Here is a 25,168-nt window from a genome sequence, read left to right as displayed (position 1 = left end):
AAGCCCATACCACTTAATAAATTAAGTGCATATTACAACTGCCGCGTGCCTCCCGCAGAAATGTACTCCAGTCCCTGACTAGAGTAAACTATGCCACCATAGTAGTGTAAATTTTCATGAACTTGATGGGCAGGTTTAGCTACACCCCATCCATGTGCAGCCCATACTGGCGTAACAGACCAAAACTGGCGTGAACGTACCAAAAGTCACAATATTTTTGAGCAACTTCCAAGTTGCACAAAAATTTTGCAACTCATCATGGTTTAACCACCTTACCGAACTGACCCTTTGATGTCACCAATATTCTCCATATCATTCACAAAAGCGATAAATACAGAGTACTTGGGTTCAGCGGTCATGCCAATGCAGATGGAAAAACACTGCATCAGCCATGTTGTAGTCGTGATGTGGCAGAGACCCACAGCAGCAGCGGAGAGGAAGTGCTCGAGCGGTTAGTGAGTGAAGCGAATTTTGTTAAAAGTTCCAGGCTTCCTCAGTTTTAAATAGAAGATGATTTTGGAAGACCCCTTTAACCCCTTCATGACCCAGCCTATTTTGACCTTAAAGACCTTGCCGTTTTTTGCAATTCTGACCAGTGTCCCTTTATGAGGTAATAACTCAGGAACGCTTCAATGGATCCTAGTGGTTCTGAGATTGTTTTTTCGTGACATATTGGGCTTCATGTTAGTGGTAAATTTAGGTCAATAAATTCTGTGTTTATTTGTGATAAAAACGGAAATTTGGCGAAAATTTTGAAAATTTCACATTTTGAAATTTTATTCTGTTAAACCAGAGAGTTATGTGACAAAATAGTTAATAAATAACATTTCCCACACGTCTACTTTACATCAGCACAATTTTGGAAACAAAATTTTTTTTTGCTAGGAAGTTATAAGGGTTAAAATTTGACCAGCGATTTCTCATTTTTACAAAACCATTTTTTTTAGGGACCACCTCACATTTGAAGTCAGTTTGAGGGGTCTATATGGCTGAAAATACTCAAAAGTGACACCATTCTAAAAACTGCACCCCTCAAGGTGCACAAAACCACATTCAAGAAGTTTATTAACCCTTCAGGTGCTTCACAGCAGCAGAAGCAACATGGAAGGAAAAAATGTACATTTAACTTTTTAGTCACAAAAATGATCTTTCAGCAACAATTTTTTTATTTTCCCAATGGTAAAAGGAGAAACTGAACAACGAAAGTTGTTGTCCAATTTGTCCTGAGTACGCCGATACCTCATATGTGGGGGTAAACCACTGTTTGGGCGCACGGCAGGGCTTGGAAGGGAAGGAGCGCCATTTGACTTTTTGAATCAAAAATTGGCTGCAATCTTTAGCGGACACCATGTCACGTTTGGAGAGACCCCGTGTGCCTAAAAATTGGAGCTCCCCCACAAGTGACCCCATTTTGGAAACTGGACCCCCCAAGGAACTTATCTAGATGCCTAGTGAGCACTTTTAACCCTCAGGTGCTTCACAAATTGATCCGTAAAAATGAAAAAGTACTTTTTTTCACAAAAAATTTATTTTCGCCTAAATTTTTTCATTTTCACATGGGCAATAGGATAAAATAGATCCTAAAATTTGTTGAGCAATTTCTCCCGAGTACGCCGATACCTCATATGTGGGGGTAAACCACTGTTTGGGCACACGGCAGGGCTCGGAAGGGAAGGCGCGCCTTTTGACGTTTTGAATGGAAAATTAGCTCCAATTGTTAGCGGACACCATGTCGCATTTGGAGAGCCCCTGTGTGCCTATGCATTGAAGCTCCCCCACAAGTGACCCCATTTTGGAAACTAGACCCCCCAAGGAACTTATCTAGATGCATACTGAGCACTTTAAACCCCCAGGTGCTTCACAGAAGTTTATAATGCAGAGCCATGAAAATAAAAAATAATTTTTCTTTTCTCAAAAATGATTTTTTAGCCTGGAATTTCCTATTTTGCCAATGGTAATAGGAGAAATTGGACACAAATGTTGTTGTCCAGTTTGTCCTGAGTACGCAGATACCCCATATGTGGGGGTAAACCACTGTTTGGGCGCATGGCAGGGCTCAGAAGGGAAGGCACGCCATTTGGCTTTTTAAATGGAAAATTAGCTCCAATCATTAGCGGACACCATGTCGCGTTTGGAGAGCCCCTGTGTGCCTAAACATTGGAGATCCCCCACAAATGACCCCATTTTGGAAACTAGACCCCCAAAGGAACTAATCTAGATGTGTGGTGAGCACTTTGAACCCTCAAGTGCTTCACAGAAGTTCATAACACAGAGCAGTGAAAATAATAAATACGTTTTCTTTCCTCAAAAATAATTTTTTAGCCCAGAATTTTTTAATTTTCCCAAGGGTAACAGGAGAAATTTGACCCCAAAAGTTGTTGTCCAGTTTCTCCTGAGTACGCTGATACCCCATATGTGGGGGTAAATCACTGTTTGGGCGCACGTCGGGGCTCAGAAGGGAAGTAGTGACTTTTGAAATGCAGACTTTGATGGAATGGTCTGCGGACGTCACGTTGCGTTTGCAGAGCCCCTGGTGTGCCTAAACAGTAGAAACCCCCCACAAGTGACCCCATTTTGGAAACTAGACCCCCCAAGGAACTTATCTAGATATGTGGTGAGCACTTTGAACCCCCAAGTGCTTCACAGACGTTTACAACGCAGAGCCGTGAAAATAAAAAATCATTTTTCTTTCCTCAAAAATGATGTTTTAGCAAGCAATTTTTTATTTTCTCAAGGGTAACAGGAGAAATTGGACCCCAGTAATTGTTGCGCAGTTTGTCCTGAGTATGCTGGTACCCCATATGTGGGGGTAAACCACTGTTTGGGCACACGTCGGGGCTCGGAAGTGAGGGAGCACCATTTGACTTTTTGAATACTTTGAATACAAGATTGGCTGGAATCAATGGTGGCGCCATGTTGCGTTTGGAGACCCCCTGATGTGCCTAAGCAGTGGAAACCCCTCAATTCTAACTCCAACACACCCCTAAACCTGATCCCAACTGTAGCCGTAACCCTAATCACAACCCTAACCCCAACACACCCCTAACCACAACCCTAATTCCAACCCAACCCTAAGGCTATGTGCCAACGTTGCGGATTCGTATGAGATTTTTCAGCATCATTTTTGAAAAATCCGCGGGTAAAAGGCACTGCGTTTTACCTGCGGATTTACCGCGGATTGCCAGTGTTTTTTGTGCGGATTTCACCTGCGGATTCCTATTGAGGAACAGGTGTAAAACGCTGCGGAATCCACACAAAGAATTGACATGCTGCGGAAAATACAACGCAGCGTTTCCGCGCGGTATTTTCCGCACCATGGGCACAGCGGATTTGGTTTTCCATATGTTTACATGGTACTGTAAACCTGATGGAACACTGCTGCGAATCCGCAGCCAAATCCGCACCGTGTGCACATAGCCTAATTCTAAAGGTATGTGCACACGCTATGTGCACACGCTGCGGAAAACGCTGCGGATCCGCAGCAGTTTCCCATGAGTTTACAGTTCAATGTAAACCTATGGGAAACAAAAATCGCTGTATACATGCTGCGGAAAAACTGCACGGAAACGCAGCGGTTTACATTCCGCAGCATGTCGCTTCTTTCTGCGGATTCCGCAGCGGTTTTACAACTGCTCCAATAGAAAACCGCAGTTGTAAAACCGCAGTGAAATGCGCAGAAAAACCGCGGTAAATCCACAGCGGTTTAGCACTGCGGATTTATCAAATCCTCTGCGGAAAAATCCGCAGAGGACCAAAATACGTGTGCACATCCCGAACCCTAACCCTACCCCTACCCCTAACCCTACCCCTAGTTCTTACCCCAACCTTAGTGGAAAAAAAAAAATTATTTATTTTTTTTATTGTCCCTACCTATGGGGGTGACAAAGGGGGGGGGGGGGGCATTTTTTATTTTTTTTATTTTGATCACTGAGATATAACCTATCTCAGTGATCAAAATTCACTCTGGAACGAATCTGCCGGCCGGCAGATTCGGCGGGCGCACTGCACATGCGCCCGCCATTTTGGAAGATGGCGGCGCCCAGGAAAGAAGACGGACACCGGCAGGCTCGGTAAGTATAAGGGGGGGGGGGAGATCAGGGCACGGGGGCGTCGGAGCACGGATGAGGATCGGTGTGCGTGCGGGTGGATTGGAGCACGGGGTGGGGGATCGCTGTGCGGGGGGGTGGATCGGAGCACGGGGGGGGGGAAAAAAATCGCTGTGCTGCGGGGGGGAGGATCGGAGCACGGGGGGAGCGGACAGGAGCACGGGGGAGCGGAGAACAGGACGCAGGGGAGCGGAGCACAGATCTGAGGGCTGGGGGGGCGATCGGTGGGGTGGGGTGGGGGCACATAAGTGTTTCCAGCCATGGCCGATGATATTGCAGCATCGGCCATGGCTGGATTGTAATATTTCACCAGTTTTTTAGGTGAAATATTACAAATCGCTCTGATTGGCTGTTGAAAGTGAAACTGCCAATCAGAGCGATCGTAGCCACGGGGGGGTGAAGCCACCCCCCCCTGGGCTAAACTACCACTCCCCCTGTCCCTGCAGATCGGGTGAAATGGGAGTTAACCCTTTCACCCGATCTGCAGGGACGCGATCTTTCTGTGACACAGCATATGCGTCACAGGTCGGATTGGCACCGACTTTCATGACGGTCGGGAAGGGGTTAATATGGAAGCGTGAGTGCAGTATTCAGATGTGCAAGTGTTCATCTTCAGAATCCTATAGTAGACTCCAAAACCCACTAAATAGGACAATTAAAGAATACATATAGCCCGACTGGTAGAGAACCTTTGAGACTGCATAGCTTCAGACAGTCTCGTTTCTTCAGGTTTCATAGTCCCCTACGAAGAGTAAGGAAGGAAATCCTTACATCATGTCTCCCCCACACACTTCAATCCAATTGTAAATTAAGCCGAAGTTACATTACTTGAGATTGGCTTCAGAAATGCATGGATGGATGCACAGATAGTAGAGACTAGAGAGACTTACCAACATTTATAATAAAAAAAAAATTAAAAATAAAAAAAGAATTGACAATGCACAATCACTAAAATTTGCTTTTTTGTTGCCTCTGCAGCCAATCAATGGCCTCAGTGATGAAATCTGCATGTACAGCATATGGCTGCTGAGGCCAGTGATTGGCTTGCAGTGGTCTTATGAATAATAGAACAACACTGCAAGACTCGTGTGAACCACTGGAGCAGTAGGCAATTTTTTTTACCCAAATTTTGTAAACTCATTGGTAACCCAACCACTTAAAGATCCTAATATTGCTTCAAGTTCATTTTTAAGTGAGATATTAAATAATGTAAAATGTACACACATCTACTGCATGCTGTATAGCCATGTGAGGATTATGGTCGTTGCAATGCACACGCATCTTTTGAGAAGTGGTTTCCCAAATGCGGACAATTGTAGAGCATTTTTATCTGCAGCTTACCTTTGTTCTGAAGAAATGCTGGTTTGGCTGTTCCGAGAGTGTATAACTGTTGTGCAATATTACCATAATCCACTATATAGCCACGTGATGCAATGGCAACTATTGATCTAATGAAGAAAATATCAAATTTAAATGTATAAACCATAATATTCACACAAAATCTACCAAGTTAACCCTTTAAACACCTAGTTATTCTTCCTTTCTTTCCTCCCTTTCTATCTATGAAGGCTTGTTTTATGCCTATAGAGTTGTACATACAGATGCTGCTAACAAAATTAGAATATTATCAAAAGTTAATTTATTTCAGTTCCTCAATACTAAAAGTGAAACTCATATTATATAGTCATTACAAACAGAGTGATCTATTTCAAGTGTTTATTTCTGTTTATGTTGATTATGGCTTACAGCCAATGAAAACCCAAAAGTAATTTTCTCAGTAAATTAGAATACTTTATAACACCAGCTCGAAAAATGATTTTAAAATCTGAAATGTTGGCCTGGTGAAATGTATGTTCAGTAAATGCACTCAGTACTTGGTTGGGGCTCCTTTTGCATCAATTACTGCATCATTGTGGCGTGGCATGGAGGCGATCAGCCTGTGGCACTGCTGAGGGGTTATGGAAGCCCAGGTTACTTTGACAGCAGCCATCAGCTCATCTGCATTGCTGGGTCTGGTGTCTCACCTTCCTCTTGCCTGACCTTAACCCCACAATCTTTGGCAGGGGTGGGGAACCCGAGGCCCCAGGGCCTTTCACCAGGCCCTCAAGCAGGTTCTCAGGGACCATATTCTTGGGAAAGAAGCTGTATTTTGATTGCCACAAGCTCATTAAATTTCTTCTTGTTCTGTTAGCACACACATGCAGTGTTCACTACTGAACATTCAAGGGCATGCAATGAAAGATCACATCTTGAAACCAGTGCCAGAGTCAGAATGCATTTTTTGGTTGGAGTTTGTACAGCCCCCGAAGGATGGTATAAATATCCAAATGGCCCTTCCCAGAAAAAAAAAAAAAGATTCCCCACCCCTATGGGGCATTTTTGAATTTGCTGGCCAATCAAGCAGTGATACTGTTGTTTTTAAACCAGGTATTGGTATTTTGGCAGTGTGGACAGGTGCCAAGTCCTGCTGGAGAATGAAATTTACATCTTCAAAAAGCTTGTTGGCAGAGGGAAGCATGAAGTGCTCTAAAATTTCCTGGTAGACGGCTGCGCTGACTTTGGTATTGATAAAATACAGTGGACCTACACCAGCAGATAACATGGCTTCCCAAACTATCACTGATTGTGGAAACTTCATACTAGACTTCAAGCAGCTTGGATTGTGGCCTCTCCACTCTCCCTCTTGATTTCCAAATGAAATGCAAAACTTTATTTAATCTGAAAACACCTTGCACCACTGTGCAACAATCCAGTTCTTTTTCTCCTTGGCCCAGGCAAGACGCTTCTTGGTCATGAGTAGCTTGACACAAGGAATGCAACGCTTGTAGCCCATGTCCTGGATACATCTGTGTGTGGTGGCTCTTGAAGCAATGACTCCAGCAGCAGTCCACTCCTTGTGAGTCCTCCCCAAATTTTTGAATGGCATTTTCTTAATCCTTTCAAGGCTGCGGTTATCCCGGTTGCTTGTGCACCTTTTTCTTCCACACATTTTCCATCCACTCAACTTTCTATTATTATGCTTGGATACAGCACTCAACAGCCAGATTCTTTAGCAATGACCTTTTGTGGCTTACCCTTCTTGTGGAGTGTGTCAATGACTGCCTTCTGGACATCTGTCAAGTCAGCAGTCTTCCCCATGATTGTGCAGCCTGCTAAACAGACTAATGGACCTTTTTAAACACTTAGGAAGCCTTTGCAGGTGTTTTTTATTAATTATTCTAATTTACTGAGATAATGACTTTTGGGTTTTCATTGGCTGTAAGCCATAGAACATTCTGTTTGTAATGACTGATACGAGTTTCACTTTTTGTATTGAAGAACTGAAATAAATTCACTTTTTGATGATATTCTAATTTTGTGAGAAGCACCTGTTTGTGAGTAAAATGGTTGGTGTCCTTCATAATGCACTGAAAAATGGGAAACCAATTCCAAGTGGGATGAATTTGTAGAAGAAAAAAAAAAAAAAAAAAAAAAAAATCACACAATGCCACCACTGCTTCTTGGATTTTCTAATTACGGTATTTATTTTGCAGCAAAAATGACCTGGCACTGAGACTCCAAATCAGTACTATTTTAATTCTCCCACTGATGTACAAGGTGCTCAAAAACAGTGTCAAGAAGTTTATTAACCCTTCAGGTACTTCACAGGAACTGAAGCAACGTGGAAGGAAAAAAAATAAACATTTCAATTTTTCACAATTTTTACTTTAGACCCAAATTTTTCTTCTTTTTTTTTTTCAAGGGTAACCAACAAGAGAAAATGAACCAACATTTGTATTGCTGTCTCTAAAGGATTATGAACTTTTTTTTGCATTTGAGGTCTGCAAGCAATGCATTTTTTTTTTTGATATTTTGACAATTTCTCGTTTTCAGAAAATAAATACAAAATGTATTGCTTGGAACTTCGGAGACGTGCTGTCAGTAGTTTATAGATTAAAAGAACAATTTACCGTACATTTTACTCAAAAATATACCTATAAAGAGAAAAATCAGACAAACTAAAAATTTTGCAGTGGTCTCTTAATTTTTGCCAGAGCTGTATATACTGCATTGGTTAGGAAGGGATTACAAGGGTTATCCAGGACGGAGGTTTTTTTGGCTCAGTAACTACCTGCCTACCCTATCCAGCAGCAGCTAAGAGCAGTCACGGACCACTCCCGACAGATTTAGCTGCTCCACATCAACAGAGCAGTGCTTCTTCTGGACTGCTCTGTCAACAGAGCGTAACTTGCAGTGTTGCCGATCCACAGCCCACTTCCCACAGTCAGGCAGCATGGTGCCATCTTTCAATCAGGATAACATTGGCAGTCATGCCCAGTCAACTTAACAGAGCAGAAAAGAAGCTGCTGCGTGGCGTCAGCACAGAATCGCCAGCAGAGATCTGCGCCTGACAGAACAGGCAGACAGTAGGCGACTACCTCCTATTAGATCTTAGGGCCATAGTAAAAAAAAAAAAAAAAAAAAAATGACTACCCCCGGATGACCACTAAGTTAGTATGCAAATGTATCTGAGTTTACTTAAAACATTGCACAAAAAAAACAAAAAACACAACAAAGGATAACCCCAATTTTGTGTTTCACTTTTTCTAATACCTCCGCTAAGATTCCGTGGCATCATGCACTATACCTAGTATAAAAACAGCATATCTCTAGCACAACCATATGATGGAAATTCTGAGCCCTGACCCTCATATGTTTTCTTTGTTCTGAGCATTTTCATTTTTACATAGACTGATGCTTAACAAAAAGCAGGAGGAATGCAGGAACTATAAAAGCAGTGCTCTTGGTTATCCTACTTTAGACAGCAAGTTTCCAAGAAAGTAAACTTTAGACTAGAAGAAATGCATATATACCTTTTGGGAATTTTAATTTCCAAGTATTTTTCCAGTCCCTCAAAATCTTCTTGTGGAAAGTACAAGTCTTCTTTTACTGCTCCAGTGCAAGAGTCAATGACAACAACGAATAAACCAACTTTCTGGAAGGAATACTTGGTGCCATTAACCTGAAAAACACATGAAGGCAACAAAAAGATTGCCAACCATAATAGGAATGAAATCCCTTTTCACTCACATCCTCTCATGCAAACCTATGATGACATGTCTTATAATAAAGACCCTTTAATCTTTCTGAAGAGTCTAGGAAAGGTCAGCGCTAAGAAGAAGTTAAATTCACTCCCTGCTACAGGAGCCCACTATCGAGAAATCCCTGGACAGAATGACAGCCAAACATTAAAGTCAATAAACAGCAGGTCAGCTAATGCTTTACTTTCCACGCTTACAGGACAGTTCTTTTCAGTGCAAAATGCTACCATGTCTACTTCCATTCATTCTCAAAATTATATTTTAGAATCTCTAGGAACATGGTGAAAGACAACAGTGAAAACATAACTGCAAACTTGTTAAAGGATAGGCAATATCTTGGTGATCCCTGGGGGTCCCACCACCAATCCAGACAATGAATGGAGCAGAGGTCGAGCATGGGCACCTCAGCTGTATGTTCTATGGGACTGCCAGAAATAACCAAGTACTGTACTCCGCTTTGTCTGAAAGTCCCATAGACCATAAAATGGAGTGGCTGCCGAGCATGCAAACCGCCAATATATTCAAGAAGGTGCTCTACATGGCTGCATTCTCAAGATCGTTGAACCCTAGGGATCAGCACCTCTGGATAGGTGATCATTTACTACTCCCTATTTTTGGATTACCCCTTCCTTTAAAAGTTGTTTTACAGCTCCAAAATATACATAAATTTGGTTAAAATAGTCAATTAGAAAACATACTAATATTTAATTAGTCCAGGAGCTTCCATTGTCATATAGCTGCCCTTTCCCGCTGCTGTACTAATCACTTTAGAGGGCTTCCTGTATCAACACATCACCAGAGCGGTATGTGAAAGCAGCAGGCCCACTGATCGCTAAACCAGTCTCCTTTTTTCATGCATCAGCTGAGAAAGAAGGGGATGGCATAGCGATGAGAAGCAGTAAGCACTCAGCCAGCCCCCTTCACATACCAACACCGTAAACCCTGTCCTGTGCACATGAGTGTAGGAGTGGAAATTAACATTTCCTTGGCATCCAAATTATGGGGTCACCTACTTGACTTAACAGTAAGCTTTGTAACCTACAAATCGAAGCATTTATGTAGATTTTTTGGATGGAAAACCATATTCAGGCTTGGTCCACATGTGCCGTTTAGAAGTCAATGCACAATAGACACCAGCAGGACAAATGGGTGTGCTGGGTTCCGCTGAGGCTTTTAGCAATGGTTTCCCACAATAGATATATGGGCAGAGACTCCAACAAACATGTGAACAGAGGCGTCAGACTGAACATACTGTCCTACCTATAGGCAGGAACTCCAAGCAGGAAGAGGTGAGAAGATTTGGACTGAATCTTTTCACACCGACCTATAAATTACCGTACTTAGAATAGGTTTAGAAGTCCAGTGGGTGGCTGTACTGACTCAATTATGAGGCGAGACCGTCCACTGGACTCAAGCCTAGAGTGTGCAGCATCTAGAACATTGATATCTTTAGTATTAGCAGTGGGTCCAACTCTACATGTTAGGCCGGGGTCACACTTGCGACTTCAGTGCGAGAAACTCGCGCGAGTCTCTCACATGAAGTCCCGGCACTGCCGCCAGTACTCGGGAATGGAGTGTGTGGCTGCATGCATTTCTATGCAGCTGAACGATCCGGTCCCGAGTGCTGGCGGCAGTGCCAGGACTTCATGTGAGAGACTCACGCGACTTTCTTGCATTGACCTCGCAAGTGTGACCCCGGCCTTAGAAAGAGCAAAAGCTTTAACCAGACAGGCTCACTAGTTAGTCAGGGTTGGGGAGAACAATTTACTTTAATAGTATTTCTAAATGATTATTATAGGAGTATTGTGTTTTTCTGATTAGATGCATGAATCTGCTAAACTAAAAGCAACAACAAAAACAAACAAACCAGCAAGTATACTCCTTGTAGAGGGGGAAAAGAAATACAGACTATTTTACTTCAGAATGGTAAATGTAATAGCCTGTGTGGGTTCCTACCGAAATAAAAGACATAGCAGCTCCTTGTTGGATTTCTTCCTTACTAAGTGACTGAATTTCCACAGGGAGGTAGATATTATGAGGATCACTGGTAAAGACAACCTGCAATCAGAACATGAAATGTACAAAAATCAATCATAGAATTCCTATTGTATACAGAGAAATAAAAAACGATCACTAATACATTGTACCAATATATATTTTAGTTTTGTTTTTGTAGCTCCCTTTAGGAGGAAGGAAGCAGACTATCCAATTTATAGGGTCGCCAGTAAAGGGTAGCTACTTCCAGCAATAGGTAGCACTGGAGAATCAGCCTTCTTACTCTTGGAGGAGAGACTATATGCATGCTCTTTCCTCAGGGAGCATTGACTGGTCCAGAAGTCTACATACGCCAGCATGTGGCCTCCACAAAAAGAAACCACACTCTCCTAGACTTTATTTTATATTTTTACTTAAAAAGGGGGTTATCCTACAAACTAAACACATTTTAAATCAATAGATATTGTGATAGTAAGTTTCACAATTGGATGCATTTATCATCATTATATTCACTTTTAAATATAATTATATATATTCTTGTGTGGAGAATCTTATTTAATTTATTATGCTTACTTATATCATATTCCTACATATTCTTACACCATCATATTCCACAGTGCTTTACAGATCTTGTCATCGCTGTTCCTAATGGGGCTCACAATGTAAATTCCCAATCAGTGTCTTTAGAGTGTGGAAGGAAATCAGAACCCAAAGCAAATCCACACACTAACACAGTAATAACAAACACTTTCAGATGTTGTTCTTGGTGAGATGTGAAATTAGGACCACAGCGCTGCAAGGCAACAGTATGTGCCTCTGCTGTGTACGGTGTAATGGCTGTGACTATGCAGGAGAATTGGTCCGCACTAGTGATGAGCGAGTGTACTCGTTGCTCGGGTTTTCCTGGACACGCTCGGGTGTCCTCTGAGTATTTGTGACTGCTCGGAGATTTAGTTTCTCGCCTCAGCTGCATGATTTACAGCTGCTGAACAGCATGAATACATGTGGGAATTCCCTAACAGGCAACCCCCCACATGTATTCAGCCTGTCTAGCAGCCATAAATCATGCAGCTGCAACAACGAAAACTAAATCTCCGAGAACTAAAAAAATACTCAGAGACCACCTGAGCAACAAGTATACTCGCTCATCACTAGTCGGCATATTTCTCCCCTGGCCAGAAATTGTGGTAACTAAAGAGTACACAGCAAGAATCAGCTGCGATCCCATGCTGTGCTGTCTGTAAAGTACCGTATATACTCGAGTATAAGCCGACTCCCTAATTTTGCCACAAAAAAAAAACTGGGAAAACTCGAGTATAAGCCTAGGGTGGAAAATGCAGCAGCTACCGGTAAATGTCAAAAATAAAAATAGATACCAATAAAAGTAAAATTAATTGAGACATCAGTAGGTTAAGTGTTTTTGAATATCCATATTGAATCAGGAGCCCCATAAAATGCTCCATAAAGTTTATGATGGGCCCCATAAGATGCTTCATATTAAAATACGCCCCATATAATGCTCCATATAATGCTCCAAGCAGTTCATTATGGCCCCATAAGATGCTCCATATAACAATGTGCCACATATAATGCTCTATACAGTTCATTATGGCCCCATAGATGCTCAATATACAAATATGCCCCAAATATAATGCTCCATGCAGTTCAATATGGCCCCATAAGATGCTCCATATAAAAATGTGCCACATATAATGCTCTATACAGTTCATTATGGCCCCATAGACGCTCCATATACAAATATGCCCCATATAATGCTCCATACAGATCATTATGGTCCCATAAGATGCTCCATATAACAATGTGCCACATATAATGCTGCAATAATAAAAATAAAAAATATATATATATATATATATACACACACACATACATACAGTGGGGTAAAAAAGTATTTGGTCAGTCAGCAATAGTGCAAGTTCCACCACTTAAAAAGATGAGAGTCGTCTGTAATTTACATCATAGGTAGACCTCAACTATGGGAGACAAACTGAGAAAAAAAAAAATCCAGAAAATCACATTGTCTGTTTTTTTAACATTTTATTTGCATATTATGGTGGAAAATAAGCATTTGGTCAGAAACAAAATTTCATCTCAATACTTTGTAATATATCCTTTGTTGGCAATGACAGAGGTCAAATGTTTTCTGTAAGTCTTCACAAGGTTGCCACACACTGTTGTTGGTATGTTGGCCCATTCCTCCATGCAGATCTCCTCTAGAGCAGTGATGTTTTTGGCTTTTCGCTTGGCAACACGGACTTTCAACTCCCTCCAAAGGTTTTCTATAGGGTTGAGATCTGGAGACTGGCTAGGCCACTCCAGGACCTTGAAATGCTTCTTACGAAGCCACTCCTTCGTTGCCCTGGCGGTGTGCTTTGGATCATTGTCATGTTGAAAGACCCAGCCACGTTTCATCTTCAATGCCCTTGCTGACGGAAGGAGTTTTGCACTCAATCTCACGATACATGGCCCCATTCATTCTTTCATGTACCCGGATCAGTCGTCCTGGCCCCTTTGCAAAGAAACAGACCCAAAGCATGATGTTTCCACCACCATGCTTTACAGTAGGTATGGTGTTTGATGGATGCAACTCAGTATTCTTTTTCCTCCAAACACGACAAGTTGTGTTTCTACCAAACAGTTCCAGTTTGGTTTCATCAGACCATAGGACATTCTCCCAAAACTCCTCTGGATCATCCAAATGCTCTCTAGCAAACTTCAGACGGGCCCGGACATGTACTGGCTTAAGCAGTGGGACACGTCTGGCACTGCAGGATCTGAGTCCATGGTGGCGTAGTGTGTCCTATGGTCTGATGAAACCAAACTGGAACTGTTTGGTAGAAACACAACTTGTCGTGTTTGGAGGAAAATGAATACTGAGTTGCATCCATCAAACACCATACCTACTGTAAAGCATGGTGGTGGAAACATCATGCTTTGGGGCTGTTTCTCTGCAAAGGGGCCAGGACGACTGATCCAGGTACATGAAAGAATGAATGGGGCCATGTATCGTGAGATTTTGAGTGCAAACCTCCTTCCCTCAGAAGGGAATTGAAGATGAAACGTGGCTGGGTCTTTCAACATGACAATGATCCAAAGCACACCGCCAGGGCAAAGAAGGAGTGGCTTCGTAAGAAGCATTTCACGGTCCTGGAGTGGCCTAGCCAGTCTCCAGATCTCAACCCTATAGAAAACCTTTGGAGGGAGTTGAAAGTCCGTGTTGCCAAGCGAAAAGCCAAAAACATCACTGCTCTAGAGGAGATCTGCATGGAGGAATGGGCCAACATACCAACAACAGTGTGTGGCAACCTTGTGAAGACTTACAGAAAATGTTTGACCTCTGTCATTGCCAACAAAGGATATATTACAAAGTATTGAGATGAAATTTTGTTTCTGACCAAATACTTATTTTCCACCATAATATGCAAATAAAATGTTAAAAAAACAGACAATGATTTTCTGGATTTTTTTTTCTCAGTTTGTCTCCCATAGTTGAGGTCTACCTATGATGTAAATTACAGACGCATCTCTTCTTTTTAAGTGGTGGAACTTGCACTATTGCTGACTGACTAAATACTTTTTTACCCCACTGTATATAACATACTACCACTTGTCGCTGCTCCTCAGCATCCAGTCTCTCCACACTGACTTTTCAGGCAGAGAGCGGGGCACACACTAATACGTCATCGCGCCCTCTGACCTGAACAGTCACTGCAGAGGACGCGGAAGACGGAGCAGCGCCGACGCTGGAAAGAGGGACAGGTGAATATGACATACTCACCCGCAGTCCCTGGCAGCTTTTCGCCGGACAAATGGTCTCCGGCGTCCGCAGCTTCTTCCTGTATTGAGCGGTCACTGGTATCGCTCATTACAGTAATGAAGCTCCCTATGGGAGTGGAGTCCATATTCATTACTTTAATGAGTGGTACCACGTGACCGCTGAGCAGAGGAAGAAGGTGCCGGAGCTGGAGACATGCAGGGACTGCGTCAAGAGCACGTGAGTATGTGACAGTCGTCGATCCCCCTCACCCGCCGACCATGACTCGAGTATAAGCCGAGAGGGGCACTTTCAGACCATTTTTTTGGGCTGAAAATCTCAGCTTATACTCGAGTATATACATAGGCCACGTAGTGTATAACACAGCCCGCGCAGTACATTCCACAGCCCGCGTAGTACATTCCACAGCCCGCGTAGTACATTCCACAGCCCGCGCAGTACATTGCACAGCGTATATTGCACAGTCCACGCAGTATATAGCACAGCCCACGCAGTATATTGCCCAGCCCACGTAATATAATGCACAGCCCACGTAATAAAATGCACAGCCAACGCAGTATATAGCAATGTAGGCACCATATCCCTGTTAAAAAAAAGAATTAAAATAAAAAATAGTGATATACTCACCCTCCGTTGCATAGGCAGCATCAATAGTAAAAAGTTGGTCACACAGGGTTAATAGCAGCGTTAACGGAGTGTGTTACACTGCGGCATAACGTGGTCCGTTAGCGCTACCATTAACCCTGTGTGAGCGCTGACTGGAGGGGATTATGGAGCGGGCACTGACTGCGGGGAGGAAGGAGTGGCCATGTTGCCCGCTGGACTCTGCCCGTCGCTGTTTTGCCACGACCAATCAGCGACTTGGATTTCCATGACAGACAGAGGCCGCGATCACAGGAGCGACTGTTTCTGCCACATCAGCCCTCTGAGCACTTCAAAAATCAGAACATAAGTTCAGCGGCAGTCAGATCTTACAGCATTGACCTGATGTATGCTGATCTCAGGAGGTTAGAGACATGGCAAAAATACTCACTCATTTGATAAAACAGGCAGGTAAAAGGTTTTATCTTCCAGAAAGCAGCAACTGCATGTCAATGCTATGTTGTCTGTATAATCACTTCCTCTCAAGCTGAGGAGCTGTGGTATGATCAGACCATGTTCCTGTATGGGCAGACACAGCCATTACACAGTACACAGCAGGGGCACATTTATAAGATTATCTCCGCACAGGAACATTTTTCTTAAACCACATCTAATTATGGAAGTTATTATTATTCCAAATATCTATTTATTAAAATACATTTAAAGGGGGTTTCCCATGAACAAAATGCAATTGCCATTAGTCCAACTATATACTGGAAATCTACAGTGTTCAGACCATGACATGTAGGCTGTATGTCCAGCAAATATATATGTTTAAAGACATAGCCTCAGTGTGTGCACTAATGACTAATGATCTATGTGCACAAGAAAGAAAAGAGGTGCAGAATTTTCTGCACAAAATCCGCAGCTCCTGGCAGAATTTGACGCGGTTTTTATGCGGATTTTGTGCGGTTTTTATGCGGAATGGCTGCGGATTTTGCCACTGCGGATTTTTAACATGGAGGGGTGCAGAAACGCTGCAGATCTGCACAAAAGGGACATGCACTTCTTTGAAATCCGCAGCAATTCCGCACTGATTTTTCTGCACCATCTGCACAGCTTTTTTTTCTCATTAACTAACATTGTACTGTACATCACAGTGCGGATCTGCAGCGCTTCTGCGCGGTAAAATCCACTGCGGATCCGCAGCAAATCCGCACCGTATGCACATACCCTTAAACTAGTTGTGCCACCTAAATTTACCACATAGTAAAGTGTAATATTGTATCACTAAACTACCAAACTAACCAAGTGCTCAGAGCCAGAAGTGCATTTAACAGCCAAAAACAGATTCAGGTGACATTTAGAAGATGGCTTTATTTGCTCCATTACGACGCATCGGGAACACTTTGCAATTCATTCTTCACTCACATACAAGGCTGGAGGTCTTCAGCTTTGCCATTCATGTGTGGTGTGTGGCTGACATTTGGTAGTCCAGCCAAAATAACAAACATCTCAATACAGGGCGCGTGTCGAACAGAAGGCCAGTTACATAACCAGCAGCTTCGCTTAGTAGATCGGATACCTCATAAATATCTATAAAAAATGTCATGTTCTATTGGAGCAGTTTCTATGCTTTGAGACCGGAGAAGGATTTTGCTGGATGCTTTTTACATTTTGAACTGTTGGATCCAACGATCTTTTGGACAAGGATAGTTACAATTTCCTTTTAATATTTCCAAGACATGCATTTCTCGGTAAACATCTGGAGGTCAACCTTGTTAATTTGAAGGTCGCAGCAGAACTTTTTAATGAGTTTTTTTATGTTGATTATTGGACAAGCTTTTCTGAGAAACTCTGCTCATAAAACACAAAACATGGGGTGCAGCCATTTCACTAGTGAACCCATTCATTCCTAAGAAAACAGTGAGTGATGCCCATTGTTCTGTAGCACAGTAGACACAGACATTTCTGTCCTTAACTGCTGAAGTTTTTGGCCATTTTTTTTTTTTTTTTTAATTATTTCATGCTTCTGTTAATTTGCTTAACTCTTTCCGGTTGGTGATCTTTCCATTGGGCTTCATGCATATGGCCTTGTACAGTAACAAAATAAGACATTGATGGGTGCATCGCCCATTACTGCAACTTCATAAAGCTCCAACTGAATGTGAACCTACCAGCTTGAATAGGTTATTCAATATGTTGTATAGAAGGCAAGACTAACAGATCGATCTATAGGCTTGTGGGAAAAGATTCAGTATAATTTGTATTTTATTCATCAAAATCTCTGCTCATTCCAGGCTTAGCAGTCAAGTGGGTGGTCATAATCAGTGAATAACAATCCTCCCTCCCCTCTAGCCGTCAGTCACTGATAAAGACCACCTCCTTGATATCCCTGCTCATTCGGAGCTTAGCAGTCAAATTAAATACAAGTTGTAGAGAAGCTTTTCCCACAAACCTATACTAATCTGACCAGCTTCTCCTGCTCCTCAAACAGCATATTTAATTTAACAGGTCCCCTTTAATAGCGAGAGCAGGTTTTATTTCTGCTGCAGTCAATGTACTTCAGACAGAAAGAAAATAAATTGTGACAAGCTTGATCACATAACATTATCAAAGTATTCATCGCTAGAAACATTGCATAGGGAAACTCTATACGCTCATAAGTCAAAGTTTCTGCAACTCCAAAATATGAACATTGTATACATGTATAAAGTATCGAAAAGAGGCTTCTCGCTCAGATATTGTAAATCATTTTATAGTTTCTAACCATGCATCATCATAATAAAAAAAAAATAGATTTAATTGGTCCTGCTCCTTTTTTCTGTATATTTAATTGGTCCTGCTCCTTTTTTCTGTATATTTAATTGGTCCTGCTCCTTTTTTCTGTATATTTAATTGGTCCTGCTCCTTTTTTCTGTACATTTAATTGGTCCTGCACATTTTTTGTGCATATTGCTCACAAGTATTTTCCCCATGCAGCCTCAGGATACCTTTGTAGGCTTGGTTACATTTTTTGGAGGGTGAATATAAAGAGGTACAACAAGTATATTTCCACTCACCGGCTTATACGTGCGCATATTGAGAATTCTAGAACAGTTTGTCAAACGTTGAGCTGAACATATATTGGAGTTCCAGCTATTAAAATTATATATTGAACGAGTCATACAGAAAAAAAAAAATAAATAAAAATAAATAATGGACAGAGGAAGGAGGAGGCCCTGTGGCAGAACAGTGTTACCGAAATGCACTAGACCGCATTGAGACAAAGCCAGCCACTATTCTCATCTGTGTCCTATTAGATTGCAGTTTTTCCACTATCAGCCATCAGTACCTGAGATGCTCCACAGTTGGTGCAAGCTGCAGTGGATTTAACCGGCATTGGTTTTGTTGCTGAAGGTGCTTTGGCATATTTGGGGTATGCTTTGGCCATGCAGTTGCTAGTTGTTTTGGATCGAAATGTGGCATTGATCATAACCCTTTCACAACCCTGAGAAGAGCAATAGCTGTGGCCATCGCGATTGTGTTTTGCTTGGAGAAAGAGGAAAAGCAATCTAAAGAAGATAAAAAAAAAAACACTATTAAAATTGTAGTTAATAAAACATATCTAAGTTGACCTCAGAACAGTGCAGCTACTGAAAAAATGGGTGCTGACAATTCTAAAATGGGAGTTTTCTTTTAACTTTAGCTTTTAAAGTATCAATAATCTATGCAAATAGTACACTTTACGCGTCAGCCATACATATTATGTACATAGATAGCAGCCTGTGCACTCAGGAAGATAAGGATAGCAGACACACTGTTAGCCCTGCTCCAATGTCTACACTCTTAAAGCCACAATCCAAGAAAAACGGATGTGCAGGGTCTGACAGATTCAAAAGGAAAGTTCCATCAAGTTTCGAGGCAAAGTAATATGGTGCCTCCAGGGATATGAAGCCCACACAAACGCACCTTGGGGGAACAACCTGAAGGAAGTGTCCATACTCCAACTGTTCTGTATTTAATACAGGCAAGCCATACTGAACTAAAAGTAACGGCTCTTAAATACAGTCTCAATATGAAAACCATCTGTCTCGATAAAGAGTAGAACAGTTTGTTGAAATAGGCTTACTTCGGCCAGGAAAGACCGGACAAGCGAAGAGTTAAGAGACTTTGGTTCAGTACTTCCCACTACATACAAAAGCTTAACTAGGCTACAGTTCGTAAGAGACAGAAGTTGAGAAGGATTAAAAAAATAAAATAAAAAATGTTCTCTTAATTTAAAAAAAAAAAAGTTTCAAAATATTTAAGTCATCTCCCACCACCACAGCCTAAATGCCACTTGAGTACATTTTTAGTGAGTGAAACTGTAGTTCGTAAAGTGTATGGAGGATCATGGCGCATGTGTAATGTAAAGAGGTGCTTCCTAAAAACAGGTTCTCTTGATCCAGTGCTCCAGCATGCTTTAAAGAAGCAGTCCCATTAACATGTTTATCCTCTTAATATACTGCAATCATATTACGGTATATAGTATAGTGTGCTTACAATTGCTCATTTTGCCTTTCTATCCAGCTAATTCTTTTGTTCCCCATTAGGTCTATGACATCACATGATTACAAATGGACTAGTTGAATCCTAAGCTCCATGTAGAAACAGGAAGTCAGTTTTCCCTGTATGACTCACTAGTCACTGCAAGAGCCAATGGCAGGGGTAAGAAGTGGAGTAGCTAAATCCGGAGTTTAACCCCGTCATGACCTTGGGATTTTCTGTTTTTCCGTGTTCGTTTTTCGCTCCCTTCCTTCCCAGAGCCATAACTTTTTTTATTTTTCCATCAATATGTCCATGTGAGGGCTTATTGTTTGTGGGACAAGTTGTACTTTTGAACGACATCATTGGTTTTACCCGTCGTGAACTAGAAAACTGGAAAAAAGTTCCAAGTGCAGTGAAATTGCAAAAAAAAGTGCAATCCCACACTTGTTTTTTGTTTGGCCTTTTTGCTAGGTTCACTAAAACTGACCTGATATTATGATTCTCCAGGTCATTACGAGTTCATAGACACCAAACATGTCTAGGTTCTCTTTTATCTAAGTGGTGAAAAAAAATTTTCCGATACCCGTAGCGTCTCTATTTTTCGTGATCTGGGGTCAGGTGAGGGCTTATTTTTTGCGTGCCGAGCAGACGTTTTTATTGATACCACTTTTGTGCATATACGTTCTTTTGATCGCCCGTTTTTGCATTTTAAGGCAATGTCGCGGCAACCAAAAAAACGTAATTCTGGCGTTTCAAATTTTTTTCTCCCTACGCCATTTAGCGATCAGGTTAATGCTTCTTTTTTTATTGATAGATTTGGCGATTCTGAAAGCAGCGATACCAAATGTGTAGGTTTGTTTTTTTTTTTTATGGTTTTATTTTGAATGGGGCGAAAGGGGGGTGATTTAAACTTATTTTTTTCACATTTTTTAAAAACTTTAACTTTTGCCATGCTTCAATAGCCTCCATGGGAGGCTAGAAGCTGGCACAACTGGATTGGCTCTCAAGGACCTCTATGGTTACTATGCAGAAGCATCGCTGACCCCTGATCATGTGATGGGGGTCGGCGATGCGCTCATTTCCGGCTCGATGGCCGGAAGCGCCGGTTTAAATGCCGCTGTCTGCGTTTGACAGCGGCATTTAACCCCTTCCCGACCTTTGACACAGCGTATGCGTCATGAAAACCCGTGCCAATCCGACCTGGGACACAGCATATGCGTCATGGCCGGATTGGGCTCCTGCAGGCCGGGTGAAAGGGTTAACTCCCATTTCACCCGATCTGCAGGGACAGGGGGAGTGGTAGTTTAGCCCCCTCCCCCCCCCCCCCCCCCCGTGGCTACGATCGCTCTGATTGGCTGTTGAAAACGAAACTGCCAATCAGAGCGATTTGTAATATTTCACCTAAAAAACTGGTGAAATATTACAATCCAGCCATGGCCGGTGCTGCAATATCATCGGCCATGGCTGGAAACACTTATGTGCCCCCACCCCACCGATCGCCCCCCCAGCCCTCCGATGTGTGGTCCGCTCCCTTCCGTCCTGTTCTCCGCTCCCCCGTCCTCCTGTCCGCTCCCCCGTGCTCACCGATCCACCCCCCCCCCCCCCCCACTGCGGATTTATGGCGGCTTTACCGCGGTTTTTCTGCACATTTCACTGCGGTTTTACAACTGCGATTTTCTATTAGAGCAGTTGTAAAACCGCTGCGGAATCCGCAGAAAGAAGCGACATGCTGCATGTGTACAGCGATTTTTGTTTCCCATAGGTTTACATTGAAATGTAAACTTATGGGAAACTGCTGCGGATCCGCAGCATTTTCCGCAGCGTGTGCACATACCTTTAGAATTAGGCTATGTGCGCACGGTGCGGATTTGGCTGCGGATCCGCAGCAGTGTTCCATCAGGTTTACAGTACCATGTAAACATATGGAAAACCAAATCCGCTGTGCCCATGGTGCGGAAAATACCGCGTGGAAACGCTGCGTTGTATTTTCCGCAGCATGTCAATTCTTTGTGCGGATTCCACAGCGTTTTACACCTGATCCTCAATAGGAATCCGCAAGTGAAATCCGCACAAAAAACACTGGAAATCCGCAGGTAAGACGTAGTGCCTTTTACCCGCGGATTTTTAAAAAATAGTGCGGAAAAATCTCACACGAATCCACAACGTGGGCACATAGCCTTAGGGTTAGGGTTGGGTTGGAATTAGGGTTGTGGTTAGGGTTAGGGTTGTGGTTAGGGGTGTGTTGGGGTTAGGGTTGTGGTTAGGGTTACGGCTACAGTTGGGATAAGGGTTAGGGGTGTGTTGGAGTTAGAATTGAGGGGTTTCCACTGTTTAGGCACATCAGGGGGGTCTCCAAACGCAACATGGCGCCACCATTGATTCCAGCCAATCTTTTATTCAAAAAGTCAAATGGTGCTCCCTCCCTTCCGAGCCCCGACGTGTGCCCAAACAGTGGTTTACCCCCACATATGGGGTACCAGCATACTCAGGACAAACTGCGCAACAATTACTGGGGTCTAATTTCTCCTGTTACCCTTGAGAAAATAAAAAATTGCTTGCTAAAACATCATTTTTGAGGAAAGAAAAATTATTTTTTATTTTCACGGCTCTGCGTTGTAAACGTCTGTGAAGCACTTGGGGGTTCAAAGTGCTCACCACATATCTAAATAAGTTCCTTGGGGGGTCTAGTTTCCAAAATGGGGTCACTTGTGGGGGGTTTCTACTGTTTAGGCACACCAGGAGCTCTGCAAACGCAACGTGACGCCCGCAGACAATTCCATCAAAGTCTGCATTTCAAAAGTCACTACTTCCCTTCTGAGCCCCGAAGTGTGCCCAAACAGTGGTTTACCCCCACACATGGGGTATCAGCGTACTCAGGAGAAACTGGACAACAACTTTTGGGGTCCAATTTCTCCTGTAACCCTTGGGAAAATAAAAAATTCTGGGCTAAAAATTATTTTTGAGGAAAGAAAACGTATTTATTATTTTCACTGCTCTGTGTTATGAACTTCTGTGAAGCACTTGAGGGTTCAAAGTGCTCACCACACATCTAGATTAGTTCCTTTGGGGGTCTAGTTTCCAAAATGGGGTCATTTGTGGGGGATCTCCAATGTTTAGGCATACAGGGGCTCTCCAAACGCGACATGGTGTCCGCTAATGATTGGAGCTAATTTTCCATTTAAAAAGCCAAATGGCGTGCCTTCCCTTCCGAGCCCTGCCGTGCGCCCAAACAGTGGTTTACCCCCACATATGGGGTATCTGCGTACTCAGGACAAACTGGACAACAACATTTATGGTCCAATTTCTCCTATTACCGTTGGCAAAATAGGAAATTCCAGGCTAAAAAATCATTTTTGAGGAAAGAAAAATTATTTTTTATTTTCATGGCTCTGCGTTATAAACTTCTGTGAAGCACCTGGGGGTTTAAAGTGCTCAGTATGCATCTAGATAAGTTCCTTGGGGGGTCTAGTTTCCAAAATGGGGTCACTTGTGGGGGAGCTCCAATGTTTAGGCACACAGGGGCTCTCCAAACGCGACATGGTGTCCGCTAACAATTGGAGCGAATTTTCCATTCAAAAATTCAAAAGGCGCGCCTTCCCTTCCGAGCCCTGCCGTGTGCCCAAACAGTGGTTTACCCCCACATATGAGGTATCGGCGTACTCGGGAGAAATTGCCCAACAAATTTTACGATCCATTTCATCCTATTGCCCATGTAAAAATGAAAAAATTGAGGCGAAAAGAAATTGTTTGTGAAAAAAAAAAAGTACTTTTTCATTTTTACGGATCAATTTGTGAAGCACCTGAGGGTTTAAAGTGCTCACTAGGCATCTAGATAAGTTCCTTGGGGGGTCCAGTTTCCAAAATGGGGTCACTTGTGGGGGAGCTCCAATTTTTAGGCACACGGGGGCTCTCCAAATGTGACATGGTGTCCGCTAAAGAGTGCAGCCAATTTTTGATTCAAAAAGTCAAATGGCGCTCCTTCCCTTCCAAGCCCTGCCGTGCGCCCAAACAGTGGTTTACCCCCACATATGAAGTATCAGCGTACTCAGGACAAATTGGACAACAACTTTCGTGATTCAGTTTCTCCTTTCACCATTGGGAAAATAAAAAAATTGTTGCTGAAAGATCATTTTTGTGACTAAAAAGTTAAATGTTCATTTTTTCCTTCCATGTTGCTTCTGCTGCTGTGAAGCACCTGAAAGGTTAATAAACTTCTTGAATGTGGTTTTGTGCACCTTGAGGGGTGCAGTTTTTAGAATGGTGTCACTTTTGGGTATTTTCAGCCATATAGACCCCTCAATCTGACTTCAAATATGAGGTGGTCCCTAAAAAAAATGGTTTTGTAAATTTCGTTGTAAAAATGAGAAATCGCTGGTCAAATTTTAACCCTTATAACTTCCTAGCAAAAAAAAATTTTGTTTCCAAAATTGTGCTGATGTAAAGTATACAAGTGGGAAATGTTATTTATTAACTATTTTGTGTCACATAACTCTCTGGTTTAACAGAATAAAAATTCAAAATGTGAAAATTGCGAAATTTTCGAAATTTTTCGCCAAATTTCAGTTTTTATCACAAATAAACACAGAATTTATTTACCTAAATTTACCACTAACATGAAGCCCAATATGTCACGAAAAAACAATCTCAGAACCGCTAGGATCCATTGAAGCGTTCCTGAGTTATTACCTCATAAAGGGACACTGGTCAGAATTGCAAAAAACGGCAAGGTCTTTAAGGTCAAAATAGGCTGGGTCATGAAGGGGTTAATTAGTTAATAGCGGCAGGTGAATCGCGATTTCACCCGCCGCTATTGCGGGCACATGTCAGCTGTTCAAAACAGCTGACATGTCCCGGCTTTGATGCGGGCTCACCGCTGGAGCCCGCATCAAAGCGGGGCTTCTGACCTCGGACGTACTATCCCGTCCGAGGTCAGAAAGGGGTTAAAAAATAAATATAATAAAGGATGAATGCAGGAATATGAGACTTCCTGTTTATCCATAGAGAAGAGAAGAATTAGCTGGGTAGAAAGGCAAAATGAGCAATTTTAAGTACACAGTGCTATAAAATATGATGACTGCAATATATTAATGAGGATGAAA

General features: G+C 42.5%; 1 protein-coding gene across 1 annotated transcript in view; it reads right to left on the bottom strand.

Moving 5' to 3' along the window:
- Nucleotides 1–25,168, bottom strand: part of CEMIP2 (cell migration inducing hyaluronidase 2) — a 174,765-nt gene that overhangs the window by 2,370 nt on the left and 147,227 nt on the right. Inside the window, exons 20-23 of the mRNA XM_069763494.1 lie at nt 18,895–19,114; nt 11,144–11,245; nt 8,960–9,108; nt 5,448–5,554 (exon numbers count right to left, since the gene is read on the bottom strand). Of these exons, the coding sequence (XP_069619595.1) occupies nt 5,448–5,554; nt 8,960–9,108; nt 11,144–11,245; nt 18,895–19,114 (578 nt within the window). The remainder of the gene's footprint in view (nt 1–5,447; nt 5,555–8,959; nt 9,109–11,143; nt 11,246–18,894; nt 19,115–25,168) is intronic.

This window comes from Ranitomeya imitator, chromosome 1 (genome assembly GCF_032444005.1).
Source record: "Ranitomeya imitator isolate aRanImi1 chromosome 1, aRanImi1.pri, whole genome shotgun sequence".
NCBI lineage: Eukaryota > Metazoa > Chordata > Amphibia > Anura > Dendrobatidae > Ranitomeya > Ranitomeya imitator.
This window is presented reverse-complemented; position numbering and strand designations above follow the sequence as displayed.